The 22,010-nt window shown below is 50.2% G+C and overlaps 1 protein-coding gene across 1 annotated transcript; it reads left to right on the top strand.

Annotated features, from left to right (window-relative positions):
• Nucleotides 1–14,764: 14,764 nt before the first annotated feature.
• On the top strand, nucleotides 14,765–17,682 carry LOC119441093 (P2X purinoceptor 7-like). The gene is made up of 3 exons (XM_037705792.2): nucleotides 14,765–15,164; nucleotides 16,329–16,535; nucleotides 16,602–17,682. Exons 1-3 carry the CDS (start codon nucleotides 15,022–15,024, stop codon nucleotides 16,762–16,764), a joined length of 513 nt encoding a protein of 170 aa, XP_037561720.1. The 5' UTR covers nucleotides 14,765–15,021; the 3' UTR covers nucleotides 16,765–17,682.
• The last annotated feature ends 4,328 nt before the right edge of the window (nucleotides 17,683–22,010 follow it).

Below are 22,010 nucleotides of genomic sequence, written 5' to 3'. Positions count from 1 at the left end.
CAAGGGAGATGGTTTTGCCTTGGGACCTACGCGTCGATAGAGCGTGGATTCAAGACGAACTTGCCATTGTCGGAGGGAAAGCTCTCAAGCTGGTTGATGGCGATCTTGGAGACCTAACAGAGACGTCGTTCTTCACGGTGCTTAGGGTGGAGCGGTCGATGAGGTTCTTCAGGAGATGACCGTTGACGGTCCAGGTGATTCTCGCGTAGTCCTTGTACAGGCGCGAGAGCTGTGGGCCCCTCGGTGGGGGGTTACCAGTGTGCGGGAATGAGCGCGCTGTGGGCAGCGCATCGATGCATCACTCGAGCTGGAACCGCGCAGGCCGGGTTGTAACCACCTTTGCAGGCTGCAGGGTTGTTCGAAAGTAATCCCCCGAGGGGGACGGCGGGGTAGCGGAGCTTCTCCCAATCGAGCACCCCTGAAAAAAAAAGCCGGGCGTCTGGCCGGGGGTCGCTTGTGCTCGATTTGTATTCCGGTGGGTAACCGGTGGCCGCCTGGTTTCGAACCCGTAACTTCCCGCAGCCGAGGCGGACACTCAACGACGAGGTCACGGCTGCGGTGACTTACGGCGCTGCAGCTTGCCAATATCGAACACGGCGCCGGATCGTTGGTAGGACTAGTGAGGCTTAGCTGCTGCACGGGCGCCCGGTGGAACGTTCCCTCGAGCAGAGCCCGCTGACGGTCCGCACCGTGAGGGGCCGTGGGCCGTAGGGCTACCGGCGTCCCCCGAGCCGGAACTAGTCCTCGTAAATGTCGTCCGAACCATCGGGGCCAGGGTCAGGCCCGTCAGCACTAGGCGCAGGGCCATTGTCCGAGGAGTGAGAGTAGCTGGCGGGTCACCGCTCCGCGTGGCCTCGTACCGTGACCGGCGTACTGGCATCGTGGCCGGCGTGCTCGTACCGTGGCCTGGTTAGCGCCGTGGCCGGTGAGCGCCGTTGCCGGTGAGCGCCGTGGCTTGGTGAGCGCCGTGGCCGGTGCGTCGTGGCCGATCACGTCCGGGTCACCATTGTAGGAATTAACGTGACGGCGGCGAACGAGCCGTGCCGTCGTTCCTACTAAGAGGCGGCGAGCCGAGCGGAGGCTGCGACGACCAGCGTCTCAAGCTCCTGGAACAACACTGCGCGTGCCCAGCTTGCGCTCGAGCACGCGCTGCCTTCCTTTATTGTTTTCTTGATAGTCGGTGCCAAGGCACCGGTTGGGAGCGCCGACTAAAGCGCCCCGCGTTGTAGCGTCAGTGGGCGCTACATATATAATGTGAAAGAGGCGGAAGGAAACCGAGGGGCCGATTTTTATTATGCAGAACATAATAAGCCCACAAACAATGACACGGAGGACAGCATATTATTTGTTGTTCTGGGGTTGGTTCTGACGTTAATTAAAAGTGATAAATAAATGAACATGAAAGTGGATGAAAACACAAATGGCAGCAGGTGGGTACGAACCCACATCTTCGCATTAAGCGTGCGACACTCTTACCAATTGAGCTATCGCGGTGCCGTATTGCCGTCCACTTTCCGGGGTATTGTTGTTTATCTACTAGAACTTGAAACCCCGGAAGCGTTACCCATCGCCACCACCCATGATCATGGCAGTGGATGTAGAACATCCTATCCACCGCGCCTCGTAGCACGTAAATTTTTTTTGGTGGAGACAATTGGTCAATAAGCGCACACATGCTACCGGAAGGCGTCAGAACTGCCGGATTCGAGACCCTTGCTATGTGCCCCTTGCCGCCCCCACGCGCCCGTTGTTATGTGCGCGACGTTTTTACGAATTTTCATGGTCGCAGATTGGCAGGTATGAATACACTAGAGTCTGCACGCGATCGTCCGATGAACGTCACAATATTGGCTCTACAACAACCTCGACCCCCCCCCCCCCCCTCTCCTCCCTCTAAAAAAGAAAAAAAAAGTATCGAATATCTTCCATTTGTTCCAGCTCATCAATCTGAATTACGAATCAACAATTAAATATTAAACGACAAACCTAAAGGCGAAACAGCAAGCCATATTGTGTGCCATTATTTTTATTTCGGCCACAAGCAAGGCTTGTGCTCAAGAATCCAAGTAAAGACGCGGCGTATAAGACAGGTACATAGCATTTAATCGCCTTCGAGTACGAGTGTATTGGAGTCGAAAACGGCTTAGGTATAGATAGAGGCGAAAACAGAGAGCAGTTTCACCCATGATTGGAAAGGTTTCGAACAGTCGAGACTTGTTCGAGTACGCTGTGTGGAACAAACTGCGGTTCGAGAGCGACTCCAGTCCACGGGGTGTCGTCCGTCTCCATAGTCGCCGTCGTGCTACGGTGACGCCGCTCGGAATCGCGGGTGTTAGCTGTCGCCGACGCCGTTGGCCTCATCGAGTGTTCGTCGTCTTCCGCCGCGCTTGCGGTTGTGACCAGGGACGCGCCCGTGCGCAGCAGCGGTTGGGTGGCGACCCGGGGCTGCCAGGTATTGTGCTGACTTAACGTCGATTGCGTGGCGCCGCCGGTGGTTTGGGCCAAGCCGGCCAAGTCGGCCCAGTCTTTCTCTTGGCTCGCCTTGTACAGATAGGCGACGAGGAGGACGCCTATGCCAACGAACAGCCCGACGCAGCTGCACACGAACCACGGCGTCGACGAGCGGCTGAGGTTACTCTGCTCCATCAGCATGCTGTCCGAAAGGAAGGCCGCTCCGGGCGAGCTGCCCACCGCCTGGCCCGCAGCGGCAGGTGCGGCGTCGACGTAGGCTCTTCGCCCTATTGCGGACGTCTCCGGCTGAGGAACCGGGTCGAAAGGAGACGCGAGCTGATCTTGTCGGCGCATTTTCAAAACTAGCGATGCTGCGGCTGATGCTGTTGCTTATGCTGCTGATGATGATGACGTGCATTAAATTACGCAAGAACACGCACCCACAAAGGCGGACGAGCCAAGTATTGGGTGGTGTACGCACAGTCAATAATTTCAGCAAAATGCAGTGGAAATTAAAGGTAGAACTGCGAATTAAAGAGCATTGTGAAATTCAAAAGCGAGACCACATCAACGGACTATTATATTTTAAAAGAAATAAGAAGATTGGTCGAACAAGTTAGAAGGGAATGAATTTAGAAAAAAAAATAAAAAATTTGTCGCAGTTTCACCCGAAAGGCGAGCATCAATTGCGATAGCTAATTAGTAGAGAGCTATACCACGGCCGCTGGACAAAAAAAGGTGCGGCCTGCCGCATCGGGCGCGTTGCAATGGGAGCGAATGTGACAGCCGTAGTTGCATTGTCGGCCGCTTGGCTGGGCTGAACGGCGCTAGTCATCGGCGATGGAACGCGTCGACTTGCACGCGCGACGACGTTCCAAGCAGCGTTACTATACTCGCGGACAACTTTCTGTGGCAGTGAAGGGAAAGGTACGGGCGCGTGGCTGCGGCACACGTGTTACCGCGCCAAGTATTCCGGCAGCGTTTGACAGTGCTTTTGGTTGCTCGGAACAGACGCTGAATCGACGCAGGATCCAGGTGCGACGGTTTCGCGTTTGCCCAGACGCGGAAGGAAAAAGCGGCAAAATGAGTAAACATTTGCACTGCGTGGTGTGTTCTGTTTTATTTAACTGTTCCTAATAAGGTGTTTACGTTTCCTCTTCCCCAGCCTAAACCAACGTGGATTAAAACGCGGGGCTCTTTTCAGAAGCGCTCTCACTTGTGCACCCTTTGCCTCCGTAGCTTTCCCTTCATTGCCACAGAAAGTTGTCCCCGAGTATAGATTACCTCTTTCAGATAATCTACCGCTGTGTGAGAGGTAATCTACCGAAGATTACCTCTTTCAGGTAATCTTCCGCTGTGTGCGAGCTCCACGCTCGCACACAGCGGAAGACACAGCGGCCCATGCACTTGCCGCAGCAAATGCAACCCTCTCGTATGAGGGAGCAGGGCGACGAAAGCTTCGAAAAAAAAAAAAAAAGCATTTCGCGTTTTTGCGCGTATTTAAGTTTTCTAGCGCAAAGACGCAGCGAACAAGCTATTGCTATGGGAGTAGGTATAGCCTAGTCACACGTGCATTTTCACGCGTATAGCCGTCCTTGACTTGTGAAACGCACTTCGCCCCGACGAGGACGACGCCATCTACGCTTAACGGAAATTAACAATTAATGATGTCTTCGCCGATCGCACGGGTCGTCTCACTGATGGGTTTTCGAAGACTGGTCCATTCAGAGGCGCGATGAGAGACCGTTGCTCCAAACGCCTGCTGTACCTGTCGTACTTACTATTTTTACTGAGCTTACTTTACGTGTTACTTAATTTCTTTAGAAGCACACGCACACGCGAGGGGGGGGGGGGGGCGGTCCCATGTCTTTGATATACGTGTCTAAAGTCTGCTTAAACTACCGATATTTACTATCGATCACGTGACATAGAGGAAAGCAGAAGCTTGCCCCCCCCCCCCCCCCCCCCCCTGGTCGGGCCGAGGAACACCCCCCCCCCCCAAAAAAAAAAAAATTATGGCTACGCCCCTGATTGTCATTTAATGCTATTACCAATGTCTTGACACTGCTGCCGATTATTGACCCCCCTGGCCTCCATCAAGCTGTATGCTTACAGTTTTTTTTTGCCAGCCTTCAACACAACGTTTTACGAGTGTTGTGAATAAAATTGAATTGAATTGAAAGAAAACCGAGGGACCAAAGGAGACAAGAATTGAAAGAAGGGTTCGATTGTATAGAGGGAGTGTTTCGGTGTATTAACCTAATAAGCAGTTTGCTAAGTTTTTATTGATTGCTTTTTATCCAAGGTACGTTCCTTGCACTGCGATCGAGTTTCAAACCATGAATTGCCTCGTACATTCCCCCCTTGTGAGTTTCATAAAAACGCACCATAAATTGCTGGGTCCTCGAAGGACAGAGGAAGATTGAGAAGGATGCCTTCCAGCTTTCCGTCCGGGTTGTTAATTTTGGCGAAAAGTACCCCCATGATAGCCGCTGCTCAGTGGCGGCTGAGAAGCTCCATTTTTTCGAAATAAACCAATAACCTTCAAACTACTTGCTGGAGAAAAAAATTGTGCAGATCCAACGCCCATATGCTGGGATTTATGTGAAGCCGAAGCTTTTCTTAACCCGTTAAGGAAATGCTACAAATTTACCGATTTCATTCCCGCGTCTTTGGCGTAAAGAATACTGGCGTGTGCAGGTGATCTCGCGTACCTGTGCTACGCAATGTGACAAATCTTATATTGGCTTGATTTCCAATTTGTTTCAAATGTACCAGCCGCTTCTTGACCGATACCCCATTGTGGGTATGTGCCATAATATATGGAAATCGTAGACATCATTATTGGGTGACGATAGTCTCTAAGAGCTGGTGGGCGTTGGCAAGAAATGTATATGACCCGCTTCTTGGCCAATCCCCGTTGTGTGTATGCGCTATAGTATGGAAATTATTGTCATAATCACCCCCTCGGCCGCCATATGAAAGCGCTATTTGGTGTTGGCGATTGTGTAGGTGCGATTGTGGCCTAATTAGAAGAATTTTTTGGAGTGAGGAGAGACAGGCATTTTACAGACTCGGGCCAGATGCCCAGGTAAACCGATCGATAGTGAGCGGTATAAGAGAGGTGGAAAAAACGCATATTTTAGATTTTTATGAAGAATTTTTCGTGAGAGAGAATTAGTGTTTATTTTCCTAACTGCCAGAAAGCGCACGGATAGGTATACTTCACGCATATCTGCAGGTATGAACGTGAAGCTACAATTGTCGAAATTACTAAATTTGGTAATGAAGTGCACACTGAAACGCTACCGGTTAATGTCTGGTTAAGTAGAAAAAAAAACATTTTTTGTATCTTCAATTAACTGTCGTCTCTGTGATGTACCGGAAACTATAGAACACTGCTTTATTAAGTGCAAGGACGCCATCTCATTTTGGGACGTCCTCCAAAGGACCTTTAAAAAGAATCTTGCTTTAACTCCTCATACAATATGATATTGCATGCCACCTAAATGTGCAGATGTGCCATTTGACATGCAGCTATACTTTTGGAGTTGCACAGTTTATAGAAAACTCGCATGTTCGATTAGAATGCAGGAACCCCCCCCCCCCCCCCTAATTTTATCTTCGTAGTCACATTTCATGCAGACTATTTCATAGCTGAAATAATTTTTTGATCAAATAGATTTCCAACCGAACTGGTACCAATTGTTGTGACAGGTGTCATTTTGCATCGATTTTAGAGAACTGTTTACAGTAATAAATGCACTGTAAAGTGTTTGTTTTGTGCCTCTAGACGCAGCTATGGCTGTTTTGGCTGCTATAGATGTATATAACTTATGCACGTATGCTTTATATTTGTAAAAAATAATACGATAAATAAAAGCGATCGCGTTCCTGATTGTTAGAACATCGGGCTGCTACGTCCATGGTCCACACCACCTAGACAACACAAGGCCTGTTCACTCCGATCCATGACGTCATGCTACCTGGCCCGACTGCCATAGAATCTAATGGGGATGCTCCCGAGTAAGCAACAGTGATTTTGACGTCAACGCTTTCGTCATGCCAGCCTTAGCAATGGAAATTTCGGGCCAGGTAGCCCGAAATGGATCAGAGTGAACAGGCCTTGTACAGTCTAGGTGGTGTTGCCATAGTTCGAGTTGTGCCGACGGACGCACTTCCTCTTTTTTTTTTTTTTAATAGCGAGAAGGAATCTACTCGGTGAGCAAGAACCCGACCAGCGACCGACCAAACGTCGGACGGACGGACGGACGGACGGACGGACGGACGGACGGACGGACGGACGGACGGACGGACGGACGGACGGACGGACGGACGGACGGACGGACGGACGGACGGACGGACGGACGGACGGACGGACGGACGGACGGACGGACGGACGGACGGACGGACGGACGGACGGACGGACGGACGGACGGACGGACGGACGGACGGACGGACAGACAGACAGACAGGCAGACAGACAGACAGACAGACAGACAGACAGACAGACAGACAGACAGACAGACAGACAGACAGACAGACAGACAGACAGACAGGACAGACAGACCGACAGACAGACAGACAGACAGACAGACAGACAGACAGACAGCAGAAGACAGCAGACAGACAGAAGACAGACAGGACAGACAGACAGACAGACAGACAGGACAGGACAGGACAGACAGACAGGACAGACAGACAGACAGACAGACAGACAGACAGACAGACAGACAGACAGACAGGACAGACAGACAGACAGACAGACAGACAGACAGGACAGACAGACAGACAGACGACAGACAGGACGACAGACAGGACAGACAGACAGGACAGACAGACAGACAGGACCAGACAGACAGACAGACAGACAGACAGACAGAAGACAGACAGACAGACAGACAGACAGACAGACAGCTAGAAGACAGACAGACAGACAGACAGACAGACAGACAGACAGACAGACAGACAGACAGACAGACAGACAGACAGACAGACAGACAGACAGACAGACAGACAGACAGACAGACAGACAGACAGACAGACAGACAGACAGACAGACAGACAGACAGACAGACAGACAGACAGACAGACAGACAGACAGACAGACAGACAGACAGACAGACAGACAGACAGACAGACAGACAGACAGACAGACAGACAGACAGACAGACAGACAGACAGACAGACAGACAGACAGACAGACAGACAGACAGACAGACAGACAGACAGACAGACAGACAGACAGACAGACAGACAGACAGACAGACAGACAGACAGACAGACAGACAGACAGACAGACATATGCAAAGAAAGGTCTGCCTTAAATAAAAGTAAGTAGCTGTGGAGTTGAGTCTGTCACCTCGTGGAATCGTATGAAAACGCAGGGTTGGCGGCGTTTAAAACTTAGGATAATAGCTGTTATAGGCTAGGTTGCAGAGATTGCTTCCGTAGAAAACCGCAAGTGTAGTGTACAATAATGATGATGATGATGATTTATTGGCATCCCCTTTGAAACGGGGCGGCGGCAAATAGTCACCTAGCCTGCTTAATTTAATCAGGTATACTATACATGTTCTTTAGCTAGCATTTTTGTATACCTCTCATTATTCTTTTTCTTTTTCAAAAATTTACCTTGTACCGCTACCTATGATTTTAAGAGATCAGGTCGTATCCATCTTTTCCCTGCTTTTTTTCCACCAGTATTCTAATCGTCTCTTGCTTATCTCTACGGCTGATCTGTTGATGTTTCCTTCCTCTTTAAACCCAAGCGCTTCTGGGAGTTGCACGTTACCTACGGTTATCGCTGGGTGGATCCCGTCGCATTCTATCAGGATGTGCTGAGTGGTTTCTGGATCTTTACTGCAGCATACACATGTCTCATCTAGTTCCGAATATTTGTTCCGATATGTTTCAAAGCCAACCGGCCTACTGATCTTTGGTTAACTTCTAAACCCGACAAGATATCCGATTTTAAGCATAAAATGGCATTTGCGAATGTTAGCGCTGGCACCATTACTCCTTTCCAGATTCCACGCACCACCTCATACTTATTGTGGCCCCACAGTGCTCTGTGTTTCATTATTGCTACATTCCGCTTCCCCTTTATCTTCAAATTATCTTGGAGGTTGCTTGAGTAATTCTTTCCTTCGTTTATGTGTACGCCAAGGTACTTATATGGCTTCACTATGGGTGTTGAATTGAGACCACCAAGTTACTCGTCTCTTGATTAAAGATCATAATTCCTGATTTCTCTGTGCTTAACTTAAGGCCTAGATTTGTCGCTGCATTCCCACAGATATTCGCAAGTATCTGTAAATCTTTTTTTTTTTCAGATACATTGGGGTAGCCTTCTTGAATATAACGCTTTGACGGTACGGTGATCGTGACTGTGTACGTTCTCCCTGCGACGCCTACGAAAGACATCGAAACGTTCATGATAGACATGTTTGGTTGGGTGATGTCCAACGATGATACGCCCATTATCATCGTGGGGCCAAGATTCACTACACCAGACCCACCATGGTCACAGCTTCGCTGGCTTCCATCTTCAGTAGTGGAAGGGGCTCTGAATTTTTTATGAACCAAATATCTGTTTTACTGCGAACGGTTAATGCTTTTACGACGTGTTGCAAACTGATGCGGAGTGTAGCCCATGGTGCTGTTTTTGGTTGTGGCGTCAAATAGGTTCACTGAAAAGTGGCACATATATCTAGTGGCACATAGCCAGTTGCCCCTGAGGCACATACCTGGTGCCCTATGGGATCGGCACACCTTTTAGACTGCCCTATCTTCGGGATCGGCCCATCTTTTTTAGACTACACTATCTTGGGGATCGGCCCACCTTTTTGTTAGATTGCACAATCTTCGGAATCCGCCTTCAAACTGCAGGATCTGCCAACTGTTTAGACTGCTTTATCTTCGGGTTCAGCCAACACTTTTAAATAGACTGCACATTTTTGGGATCGGGCCACCTTTTTTTTTTTTTTGGACCGCACTATCTTCGGGTTCGGACCACCTTTTTTTGGATTGCATAATCTTCGGGATCCGCCTTCATTTTAGACTGCACTATCTTCGGGATCATTCCACCTGTTTACACTGCACTATCTTCAGGATCTGCCTACATTTTAGACTGCCCTATCTTTTGGTTCAGCCAACATTTACATTGCACATTTTTGAGATCGGCCCGCCTTTTTTTTAGACTGCACTATCTTCGAGGTCCGCCTACATTTTCGACTGCACAATCTTTGGGATCGGCCCGCAGAAACGGTTAAAAAAACTTTAGAAAGAAAGTTAAAGAAACGGTTAGAAAGAATCTCCAGATAGTCGCCACAGTCGTTACGAGGCCGTTACTGAATAGGGGTGTTTGTCCCCAACCCGAACGCCTCCCCACCTCAATCGGTGCATTCGGGGGGACACATGGGAAATTGTCGCCATGGGAACGGCCCAAACACCATTTTTTTGTGCTCACGAGGGTTTCGACGAGAATTTAGGGTGCAGGCTCCTTTCCCAGGCGTATCACCCCTGAAGAAAGCCGAACGCCAGGCCAGAGTACACTTGGGCCCATTTGAACCAGTGGGAGCCCGGCGGCGGTGGGAATCAAACCCACAATTAACCTCCCGCTACGAAGCGGGCGCTCACAACTTGGCCACGGCTGCGTTTACAGAAATGTATGTTGAAGTCGCCAAAAATGCTTCGCATAAAAACACACACACACACACATATATATATATATATATATATATATATATATATATATATATGTATATATATATATATATAACAAAAATTTATATTTTTATTGTTTTTGTATAGATAAAAAATATACAATTTTTTAAAATAAAATTAGATTTCCTGAGTGAACTTGGGGCCGTACCTTTGTAACAGGTGAGCAGTGTTCAAGCATACTCAGGCCAAAAAAATAAGGAAAGAAAGAAAAAGAGAGAGAGAGAGAGAGAAAGGGGCAACGTTTTTTAAAGAAAGAAAGCCTCGCACTCGGCCGGGCAACGCTTGAAACAGCGAAGCTGGGTGATTGTAGCCCAGCATTTTCCGGAGGTGCGCGCGAACGTTTCATCTTATTAGTCATGATGATGATAATTTCTTTTCGCGCGTCTCGGACTTACGGCCGTCACTGTGCGTTGCATAGCGCAGCTTGCAGCGCCGACACCGCGTTGCAATGCCGACACCGCGTTCCAGGAGACCCGCTCCGTGAATGCGCCTCTCTCTCGCTCTCAAAGCCGAACGAGCCGCTAGAGCCAGTGGGGCCCTGGAGTAGGGGCTTCACCCGCAAGAACCTCAGTGTTCTATTTTAATAAAATGTTTATTCCTCCTCCTCCTCATAGCGCACAAAACCTCTTCACCTCGCAGAGCACGAGAGTATGAACGCGCTAGCTGTGGACGATGACGCTCGAACGCAATCATATGGTTCGCATAAATGCATGCTCTGTAGGCGTGGCTGTATAGCCTAGTGGTTACGACGCTCGCCTTGGGACCGGGGGCACGCGGGCTCGAATCCCGCCTCGGCAAGAAAATTTCTTTTCTTTCTTGGTAGTTTCTTGCTGCGCACCACAAATTACGGCTGGCTTAAATGGCTTCGCTGTTAAAAAACACCGCGCCTTCCACTGCGTGAAGATGGTCGAACAGCGAGCGAAGCTGTGTTATAGTTACACCGAGTGTTACGAGTGTTACATGTGCATGTGTTACACGTGATGTCAATTGCGTAAACACAAGTAAACACAGATCTACAACAGGAAATTATTTGAAACGTTTCGGGGCGAGAAGATGCAGCGACTTCCGACACAACTCGACGAGCGTCCAGTTCTCTGGTCGCAACCTGCCGAGCCGCCGCCAGGGACAACGGCTGCAGTCACGGACACCGCGCGCATTCGACGCGAACGCGGGGAAACGCGGACGGTGTCGGCAGCAGCTCTGCGCGTGATCGAAAAGGGCTTGCAGCACAGAAATACCTTCTCTTATCGCCTCTCCTCCTCCCCCTAGCTCGCGCCTTCTCATTGGCCGCCTCTTCCCCCAGCATGCCTCTCATCCTCTCCTGGTTACGTGACCTGTGTGACGCCGGATAGACGGCGAAGGGTCGACTAAGAACAGCTCCGCTGTTAAAAAAACGGCACGATACCGATATACTGTGGCACACCATAAAAAAAGAAAAAAAAAACACCGCATATCCACGAAGTAAATGATGATGAGTGGGCGAACCACCGGGGGATCATTCGGGCAAAACGCCGGAGGCGTTTTCCGGAAGCTGGCTTCCGGAACTGGAAGCCGGCTTCCGGTTCCGGCTTCCGGAAGCCGGAGCTTGGCGTACATATACTATACATATACATACATCCATACATACATACATAGCGGTCTCCATGCCAACCAGAGCTACTAACTACGAGGGACAAGGCTCGGCCCTAAGGTGCTTAGTCCCTAAAACTGGTGTGCCACAGTATGCTGGTGTGCCACAAATGCTTCATATTAAAAACCTTCTGGGAAATTGCGCCAATTTACGTATACGTACCAGCAAGAGCGCAACTGATCGGGCTCTTGCGTTGCCCAGGGGGCGCTGCAAAAATGGTGCTAAAAAGCGCCCTCAATCCGAAACTGGGTAGTACCAAGCTCGGTCGTCTGCTTCGGGAAGCACGTTTACAATATGGACCCGCCACTTTCGGTTGTGTTGTACCACGGCTTGCAGCGAATATCGGGCGCCGAAGATTTTTCCATGGGTGGCATGCTGCGTAAAGGCAAGAAATTATGCAACGCCATATACGTGTACGCCGTTCAAGAAATAAGCGGCGAAGTTTTAGCGTGGTGTCAATAGCAAGTGAAGCGAGTCACGCACGTGCGAAGTTGAATTTCAGGTAAGGTTTGGACGCTACTAGATTCAGGCGCACAAACGCGAGGAAATGCTTTCTATAAATGAATTCACAGCAGCGATAAGCAGACATGTGTACGGAACTGCTCGAGCGCACGACGGTACGCGCCGCGACGGCAGTGGTCTTTCAGCATGCCGCGGCTTACGAACTGCTCGAGCGCACGATCGTACGCGCCGCGACGGCAGCGGTCTTTCGACATGCCGCGAAACGGCGGGTCTCCTGCAATCTTTGTTGGCTGCATGCCGCTATAGACAAGTAATTATGCCTGCGCTGTAGTAGCGGCCATCTGTCCCTTTAGCAATTGATAAATAACTGATGTAATGCATATAAGCTCGCAGTAACGTACGTACGTGCGAATCGCGCTGCAGCGCGAGCTCGTGCGCCGCTCGCTTGATGTAGCTTTTAATGACAGCGCTCAGCGCTCGAACATCGATGTGCTGTAATCAATACTACCTTGCTGTGCTGCCTCAACGTGCTGGCTTGAGGTCAATGATGAGCACATTCAACTCTCTAACCTGTGCTGCTCGTAGTGGGGTAGTGAATTGTCACCGAATGAGCCCGACCATTTGTGGTCATTTGCACACACCTGGTCACTTCACCAATTCGCACCGGTCGAATTGTTAATTTTCGCTGTGGCCGGGTCTCGAATCGGGAATCGCCAGCCATGCCTGCTGCTATGTCGGTCTTCCATTTCGCTTACCCAGCGCGACGAACTGCAGTTATCCAGCGCGCCCGACGCTCCACTTCGTGAGGCCTTGAAGGAAAACGGTAGAAGCTGATGTTGGGATTCAGGCCTTCTTGTTCATGGCAGCCCACGACGCAGCAGTAACGACGGTGACGCATTTTCGAGGCTGAGCTAGGTCTCTCCGGATGTCTTTTGCTTCCAGCATTACGTACCACGGCACACGGAGAGTCCGTTTTCGTATAACTATAGGCTGCGGCCAGCTCGCAGCCTGGTCGCCATGGTCTTTGAGAAGCGACGAGCCTTTTCGCACTCGAAACAGGGCAGAAAAAAGTGCGAATCGACGCAAAACGCGGGCTAGAAACGTGCTTACTATCCAAGCTGGTACTACCCAGATGACGTTTTTCGCCACCACCAGGCGCCGCTACTATATATTAAACTCCAGCGCAAGACGCCCATAGTCAATTAGCGGAGAGAGAGATAGACCTTATTGAGCAAAATAAAGTAAATTAACTGTGGGGTGGCTTCCTGGTCCGGTGGTCCATTGGTGGGCCTGGAGCAGGCTAAAGTCCCTAGATTTTCCACTCTTTCAAAAAAATATCTAGGGACTTTAGAGCAGGCGAGTGCTCGGTCGACAAAGGTGGTCTGGTTGACGAGGCGTCCGCTGGACAACACACTCTCCCGCTGCTCACAGGAAGGTTCGTGGATGGTGGGTAGATCGGGATTCTGATTACAATAGCATAGGATGTGGTAGAGTGCGCCTGATTTACCGCAGAACCTACACTCCGGCGAGTATTGTGTAGGGAAGTGTGCGTTTAATTGTGCCCGGGTACGGAATGAGGAGACTTGTTAGTTGGAAGTGTTCGTAACGTGTTTTCCTGTCGTTCGGACAAATTAGGCTGGGTAAGGGGGAACATCCTCCTACCTATTTTATAATATAGAGTAATTTCCTGCTAGCTAGGTCACAATCGGGATGGGATAGTGCATCTAGTCCGTGTGCCCGGTAGGTGAGAGCGCGGGCCAGGGCAACTGGCCGAAAGGCGGGTGGCAGCGCAGCCGTGAAGTCGGCTTCTCCGTACAAACCAATGATTTCAACGAACGTACACCCGTGAGCAAAAGTATACGGACCACAGGGTCGCCGAAAAAAGTGAATTTCTTCGTAATTAACAAGCATAAACTGGAATTGGCGAGTACACTGAAAAGTTCGCAATGCCGAGTTTGGACTGCAGTCCTCAATTTCAAGTTGCATTCACAGGCAGAGGAAAAAAATCGGCTTTTTTCGCGCAACCCTGGTCCGTATACTTTTGCTCACGGGTGTACGTGATCAGGTTTCAGTGAAGCAGCCTTAGTGGCACAGGCATGCGAGCGCACGACTCTGTCACCTCGCTGGCAGCACACTAAACAGCGTAGCATGAAGGCTCCCTACACCACACGGACAAGCTTCGCCATCTATCGGCGCAAAGCCTTCTGGGGGTGAGAGAATTAACCAGATACCTGCGAAGTGGACGATTGAAACGAAGAATGTTTCGCATTAAAAAAAAAGAGAAAGAGAAAGCTTGCCGCTTAGTTTGTCGAAAAACTCGCTAACCCCTAATAGTTGCCACTGTGAACACGCGCGCGCGAGATGAGAGACGGAAAAAAAAAAAAACATGCAGAAAAGGGGAAAGCGTGTGGAAGCGCGCAACGGGATAAAAGCAGCCGGAGCGACGCATGCCTCATCGCTACAAAGGCAGACTACGGCACATGCGCAGAGCGTGCGGCGTGCTCTAAGGCGAAAGTCATGGAGGAAATTAAAAAGTTCCTTCCTTTATGGGGAACTTGAAAAAAAAAAATCTTCCGTTTCTCGCTTGCCTTCGCCACCGTCCTCTACGAGCGCTACGTCAGAGCCGAACGTCGCGTCTGGTGCTCTTTTTATTGCTTGAAGACACCCTATACTTCCGGTTGTCTCGGCTCCGCTCGCTTTGTCTGCCCGCAGTCTTCGCCGCGCTGCTGCGAAGTTGATGCTGTGGCGTGATGGACCCTGCGCGGCGCGCCCGTCTCGAAAGGCTTGCAAGGGTAATGGACCCGTACGGCGACACACAAGGTCGGCCTACCACCACCGAAGATGAGGACCCAGCGTCGTCGCCCTCACCAGACCGCGGCGATGATATACGTTGGTAAGCTTACGACGAGCATTTCTGATCTAGTTGCGGTGTGATACACTGCGCGCTGTTCGATTGCTGTAAGTCCTTAAACTCAACTAGAGTTACGCTACTTGATTTTTTTTAAAGCGTAAGCTTTCTCTGGCGAGCTCCCCAGCCTGTCACGCGGAATGTGTCATGCCTTGTATCTGCACAAAAATTGTAATTTGCGAAGTTAATACATTTAATCGTTATGATAGTGTAAATCTACATGATTCGTAGCTTTTTTAAGCGATAAGGAACAATTTAAAGAAAAAAAAGCAGAAAGAGAACACCCATAGAGATACATAGGGCTCCTTAGAAAATGCACGGGGAAGCTTATAGTAGGGGTGGGCCAACTGAAATTTGGGGGTGCGTCAACTTGAAATTTGGAGTTGGGTCAACTTGAAATTTGGACGGGGGCCAACTTAAATTTATTGGGGGTGGGCCAACTTGAAATTTGGGTGTGGGCCTACTTGAGATTTTCGTTCGGCCCAATGTCCACTTGAACGCTGCTGGGTGTCCTTCAAGTTATGAACACCTCGCGGGCAAGCGAGCGCGTTTTATTACCGAGGCGCAGTCAGAACGCAGGCGAGAGCTTGTGTGAGGGTGACATCGAGCGACAGCGAGGGTGACATGCCATCGCGGTGATGCACTCTCCCCTCACGCAACACCTACCCGTTACTGCGGCAGCTGGTGTTTCCTTTCGACCGCTCTGCTCCGTCGAGGCGCGCTCGTGTCCAGAGTTCCGGCTCACTTGGTACAATTGCATCGAAGGGGTCGGATGCGGCGAGAAAATCGAACAATTGCCTACTAAAGTCTAAGCAGTATTTTCCACCGTGAAAAGCGATGGGTAAAGTGCATGAGCTAGGAAAGGCAAGTAAGCGAAACTAAGCAACAACGAAGTCACAGCCGAGCCAAACAATGCTTACGTTTTAGTAGACAATTCGCAGAATTTCTGTAGCTTTTTATTTACAGACTGTGGCTGCGTTTCTAGTAGTTACAAAAGGAGGAAAAGGCAGAGAAAGGGTAGCGGCTTCTATGCTGTCAGTCAAAGGACGCTAACAACAGCTCTGCCGTAGTGGTATCGGTATTGTGGTCAACCGCGCGTTCGCGCGCTGCAGCTGCAGGATGGATAATTTGTTGTCCGCGCGAATGCAGGTGTGCTTGCGGGCGGTGCGTGGCTAGTGCAAGTGCTGAGGAAAACGTTTGCTGTCGGGATGTGGGTGAAGTCGTCGCCAAAGGCACCGATGACTGTATTACCCGGCACTCGCATTTCCCCGGCATTTGCCTCAATCCTGGCGTCCTCGAGGCGGCGTTCTACGCGTTACAGGAGCTCGGCGTGCGAGTGGAGGGAGAGCTGCACGAGTAAGCGAGATGCACGCGTTCACTTATTGAAACAGCGGGCTAACGTCGGTTACTTGGCTTTTGCAGAAAGTACCGCGTCGTCGCCTATCGCCTCTTCACGAAGTGGATATGGAAACGACTGGGCAGGTGGGATCAAGTCGTGCTGCCTGCGTGTGTCGTGGAACGCATTCGACAAGAATTTCCCTCGGCCACGTACGTCCGATTCCTGCACCCTCGCCTGGAAGACTGAAGCTTCGCGTACGGCAGCTTCATCATTGATATCTTTATTACCACCACGTGCACGGACAACATGTCTTATGCATGTCTACAGAGCGCAGTGCCGGATTAAGAAGTTTTTAGACTCGGAGTTAAATTTGCCTCGGGGACCCACTGATAATGATTACGATTTACCAGTCCAATCACAGAAACTATTTGGCTATTACTAAATATTTTCTAAAGATTTTTGCGGGAGAATGCCCCTTGGATGGGATGTTTACAACTTCGAGTGACTAATCTAAAATTTCGACGGGGTGAGGGGCTCTTTAAAAGTATTGATGGAAACTTGCCAAAGAAACATTTTGTTGAACCCCCTGGCAGTTGGAGGCTGCAGACCACTTAGCCCCTAGGTTAACCTGGCCCTGACTGCGGACGCTTATTGTAGTTTGCAGAATTATATATTACATTAAAAATATATGTGTTTGATATAAAGATATGGTAAATTTTATTAGGGGACGTCATAAGATGTAGCAAATGGCATTGCGAAGTACTAAACTTGCACTGTACACTGTGCTGGCCCTCATAATACACACTTTTCTACTTGATCTGAACAGCAATAATTTCAAGGGCACTTACCCGAAGAAATGTGCAGTTTTATTACTGTGGTTGTCTTTTGCTTTCAAGGTAATAACAGTTCCAAGGCATGGCGATGCAATATACATTAAAAAAGTTCAATATATGTAGCGCCGACTACTGTGTTTAGTGCATAATTAAAACTTCCTTGCGATTGTAGCAGCCTTGTAATTGATGAGTATACCAAACTTACCATGTTTTACATCCTCTTTCTACCCCCTTTCTTTCCTTCTTCCCCTTCCCCCAACCAAGAGTAGCTGGCTATAGGAATGTACCTCAGGCCGACCTCTCTGCATTTCGTACCATTAAACTTCTCTCTCTCTCTTGTAATTGATGTCTTGCTTGATGCAACAATAAAAGTCGCAGTTTCGCCCGAAAGGCGAAACTGCGAAAGGCGGAACTGCCCCCCCCCCCCCCCTTCCTCACGCGTCTCACTCGATGACCGCGGAAACTCGCTGTCAAAACGCTGTAGTGAGTAAGTGCGGCAGCAGCAGCGAGCGAATTGACCTTCGTCCCGCCTCTCGCATCAGCGCGAACTAAGCCGCGAAAACACAGCGCAGGCGCGGGAAGGAAGGGCTCTGTCCCCGCCGCAGAAGACTTTCAAGCACGGTGCTTTCAAGACACAGCCGCCCGGGCGGAAGCGCGCGGCGTAGTACGCGGCCTCCCCCTCCCTACCCTCCCCCTGGGGCCTTGCAGTCCGGCGCGCGGTCGCTCGGGCGGCGCGGAGTAAAACGCCTCCCCTCCTCCTCACCCTCCCTCCGGAGGGCTGCGCGCAACTGGAAAACGGGGCGCTTCCTTCCGCTTCGCTCTATTGCGTGCGTGCGATAGAGCCGCGATCGCCGGCTCACCCTCGCACGCTTTCACTGCACTCGCACATAGAGCATACGGCGCGCGGCGACGATTTTATCGACCGTGGACTTTATACGGAACCTCACGGTGACGGCGGCGCCAAAAATGTCACAGGCCTGCGCGGCACACGCAGCACAGTCGCAGCGTAGGCTGGTGGAGCGGCTCAAGAGTAGCTACAATTTCGGCACCACGTACAACAGAGTCTTCGCGGCAAAGTCTCTTCGCCTCGTTTTGACGAGAACCATCTGAACTGTCCGCCCAGCGTCGACGGCGAGCTGCGGCTTTTAATGCTCTCTGCACAGCAGTATGCTGAGCCCGATCAAGCCTGGTTGTAGCCGCGCACGTAGCTCTATGATTCGCTTCTTCAAGAGTGATTCGTACCTTGCAAGGAGTGTACCGAAGAGGTATCGAGAATACGTGGCGCAAATCTCACATCTCTTGACCCGTGGCAGGGTACGTTGTTGGTGTTGTTCATGATGATGATCATGATTATTTATTGGAATCTTCAAAACGAGCTCGTGGCAAGTAGTCACCTAGCCTGCTTGAGTGAACCAGGTCCAGTTACATGTAGCATGCACTTGCTATATGCAACTTACATGTCGGGCACGCTGCGTTTGCAGACACCTTAAGTAGATGACGCCATCATACTGGCGGAGGTTCGCGCAGCTTGGGATCGCGTTGATTGCGCGCCTCGTCTGAATCACATCTCGTCGTCTGTGTACGCTGCGTTTGCAGGCGCCTTACCTAGATGGCGCCACCATACTGGTGGAGGCGCGGGTCGTGTGTGGCTACGCGCTTGCCTTGGGCGCGTTTATAGGGCATTTTTCCGCTGTGGCCCAGTGGTAAAGTATCCGACTCCCGCGCAGCGGGCCTGGGTTCGATCCCGGCGGGGACCGGGTACTTTTTTTCGCATTACCGGCGATAGCGGTTACGGTCACCAGCTCCGGCGGCGGACACCATCACAAACAGAAACGGCTATTGGAATAAGCCCATAACAGCTTACGCTGTAAAATGCGACTGGAGTGTCCATATAATTGCTATCGCAATAATAGCTGTGATGGAAAACTTGCTGTTTTCTTTAGGCCCAGGATTCTTTTAATAATGACACGGCAGACGGGAGCTTTTTACATGCAACACAGACTATATACAGACACGTTAACACATTGCAGAACGCTTTACATGCACGCTGACTATAATATGAGTTCTGAAGACGTCTGTCCGTCGATAGCGATGTGCCTAGCACTCATGCAGCGCACGACTCGCCGGTGTGCGTCGTCGTTGTGGTGCCGGTGACGGTTGCCGTTGCGGATGTGTCGCTGTCTAGTCCGACACTTCAGCTCAGCTGGTATGTTGCTTGCGATGGTCACGTCCTACGCCGTCACCACCACGTCACACCTTGTCGCGACATGGAAGTAGGGAAGACAGCAGGGCGGTTGAGCACCAGGCCACTGCTGTACCTGGCCAGTAACGCCTGGCCTGCAACGCCTCGGCCGCTAGAACATCGGCCTCGGCAGGTAGACAGGTAGCTCAGGTTCCCCGGTTTCCAGCACTAAGCACTGCACCAGGCTGCTATGACAGCAGGCCGCTGGTGTGCGGGAGAGCCCAGCCACGAGCGGGATCTAAGACCAGGTCCGCACGGCTGCAGGATACCGGTCACCAGTACCCGAGCCTTGAACCGCCGTTCTGCGAGCTGCCGTTCGAGACTTCCGCTCGCTCTCGATGATGATGATGATGATGACCTTATCATCTTTGGCGCATACCTACTCTCGGGGATCGGCCAAGAGTCGGGCAGATTTTACGCTCGCTCTCCCGCTCGGTGCGCCCGCACTCTGCTTCCTTGTTCGTGGCACGTGGTCTTCTGCCATAATCAACATCACTAATTCTTCTCTGGTTGTTGCCACACAATCGCCATCGCTCCAAGCTGGTCTTTCACACACTTCGTCCCGTCACGGCCCCACGCCACTATCCACATCATCACGATAGTGTTTGTGGGGTTCATACGCATGACCTTTACCACATTTATTGTCTGGGAGGATCTACGCCAGGTTGTTTACTTGTATGACAGCACACTAAACCTATAGCATGCACAACCTTGAAACCAGGTAAAGCTTAGTGACGTTTGCTGTCGGGCTAGTTGGTACATGGCTAGAAATGGTTTTAGGCGCAACATGAGACACGGACAACGAATAGACAGGGACAGGCGCGCACTCGCAACTGATTTTTATTTTTTCTGATGCTTCGCTTCATATACCCTCGGGGACCCACTGGGAACCCAAGGGAACTAGCAGAGGCTATGTATATACGAAAATTTAGCGACTAGTGTATCAGCGTTCCATCGATGTATCTTTACGAGAATGAGTTTAGTTTCCTTGCTGATAGGATGTGATCAAGTTGGGTATCATTCTCATGTAAACTCTTTGGTTTATGTTCTTGTCCGCATGGCTGAGGGTATAAGAAGCGAAGCATCCGGAAAAATAAAAAGTAGTTGCGAGTGTGCGCCTGACCATGTCTATTCTTAATCCGTGTCTTATTTTGCGCCTAAAACCATTTCTAGCCAGATAAAGCACTTGCCTGCCTCGGATGACAGTATGAGTAGCATTTGTAGCCCCATTAGGTGCACTGGTGTGACATTATTTGCTGAAATGGCCCCCAATGGCCACAGTTTCTCCACGACTTTCATTGCACCACTGCTGCCGCGAAACAATGCGGATAATACTAGTCTTTATCGGGTTGAGGGGCACCTATCGGCAGCTATACCCACAATAGGAGGCAGACATGTCGTGTGCGTTGTTCGTGCCAGCGCGGAGCCGTATTGTGTACGGTATTGTGCTCGGAATACACTCACTGGGCCAGCGCCGAGGTGCATAGTATTATGTTGGGTATATTCTCAGGGTAGGAAGACAGGCGTGCATTAATTCAGACAGACGTAGAACGAGTAGGAGAACAGAAACGCCGACTCTCAACAGTGACGGCAAAGAACGAAGACGCAAAACCTATCTGCATGTCCATGCTCTACTGTAGGTGGCTCAACGGAAGCCAGCACTAACCCGCCAATCATGGACACACATGGGCACTCGCGAAAGACAGCGGTTTAGACCAGGGGTCCCCAAACGTTTCGGCCAGAGGGCCGGATTGGCGACCAATCCGGCCCGGTTGAGGAGGGGACGATAAGGAAATAAATAAATTCTGCAAGAACTAAAATTTGGCTGAGCTTCTATGTAGTCCTTAATTGCGCTGTTAGAGCTATAATAAATAACAATTAGTGAAAATTAATTAGTAAATGAAGTAACGGTGCAGGGCGTATATTAAAGAAATTTATTCCAATTATTCAAAGTCCTTTATTCAAGTATTTTTTTACATTTTAATTAGTGCCGTCTACTTTCTGTAACAACGCCCAGAACAGGAGCGAGATAGCTATATTTTACGATTACAGTTTTGTTTTTACTGCCAAGCCTCCGTGGGTATATCGATTTGAAATAAATTAAGCATTCGCGGTGGCAAAAGAGCTTGTCCACATTTCCCGGTAGCACGCATATTTAGGTTATTCACAATCATTCTGTCTGCACCAAGCAAATATATACAAGACGTTGAGGTGGTCTGGGAAGCGTTAACATTCCTTAGAAAGGGCCCTTTGTTTTGCTGGTATGTCGTTACCACAAGTCCGGTATTTCTACAAGTCTATGTTAGCCTTTGCGTATATTGTTTGCGTTTCAGTAGTGTCGAAGTGTAAGCAAGTTGTTGTAGCACCGTAAAAAATTTATAAAAACACGCTGAGTTTCAGATACCACTTGTTGGAAT

The sequence above is a fragment of the Dermacentor silvarum genome, chromosome 2, assembly GCF_013339745.2.
Source record: "Dermacentor silvarum isolate Dsil-2018 chromosome 2, BIME_Dsil_1.4, whole genome shotgun sequence".
NCBI classification, from domain to species: domain Eukaryota; kingdom Metazoa; phylum Arthropoda; class Arachnida; order Ixodida; family Ixodidae; genus Dermacentor; species Dermacentor silvarum.
This window is presented reverse-complemented; position numbering and strand designations above follow the sequence as displayed.

Excerpts from the sequence above, each read along its gene's own strand:
- LOC119441093 (XM_037705792.2), top strand. The coding sequence starts at position 15,022 with ATGGACCCTGCGCGGCGCGCCCGTCTCGAAAGGCTTGCAAGGGTAATG. Across the intron at positions 15,165-16,328 it reads CGCGGCGATGATATACGTTG|GTGTGCTTGCGGGCGGTGCG; the intron begins GTAAGCTTACGA and ends GCGCGAATGCAG. Across the intron at positions 16,536-16,601 it reads GTGGAGGGAGAGCTGCACGA|AAAGTACCGCGTCGTCGCCT; the intron begins GTAAGCGAGATG and ends TGGCTTTTGCAG.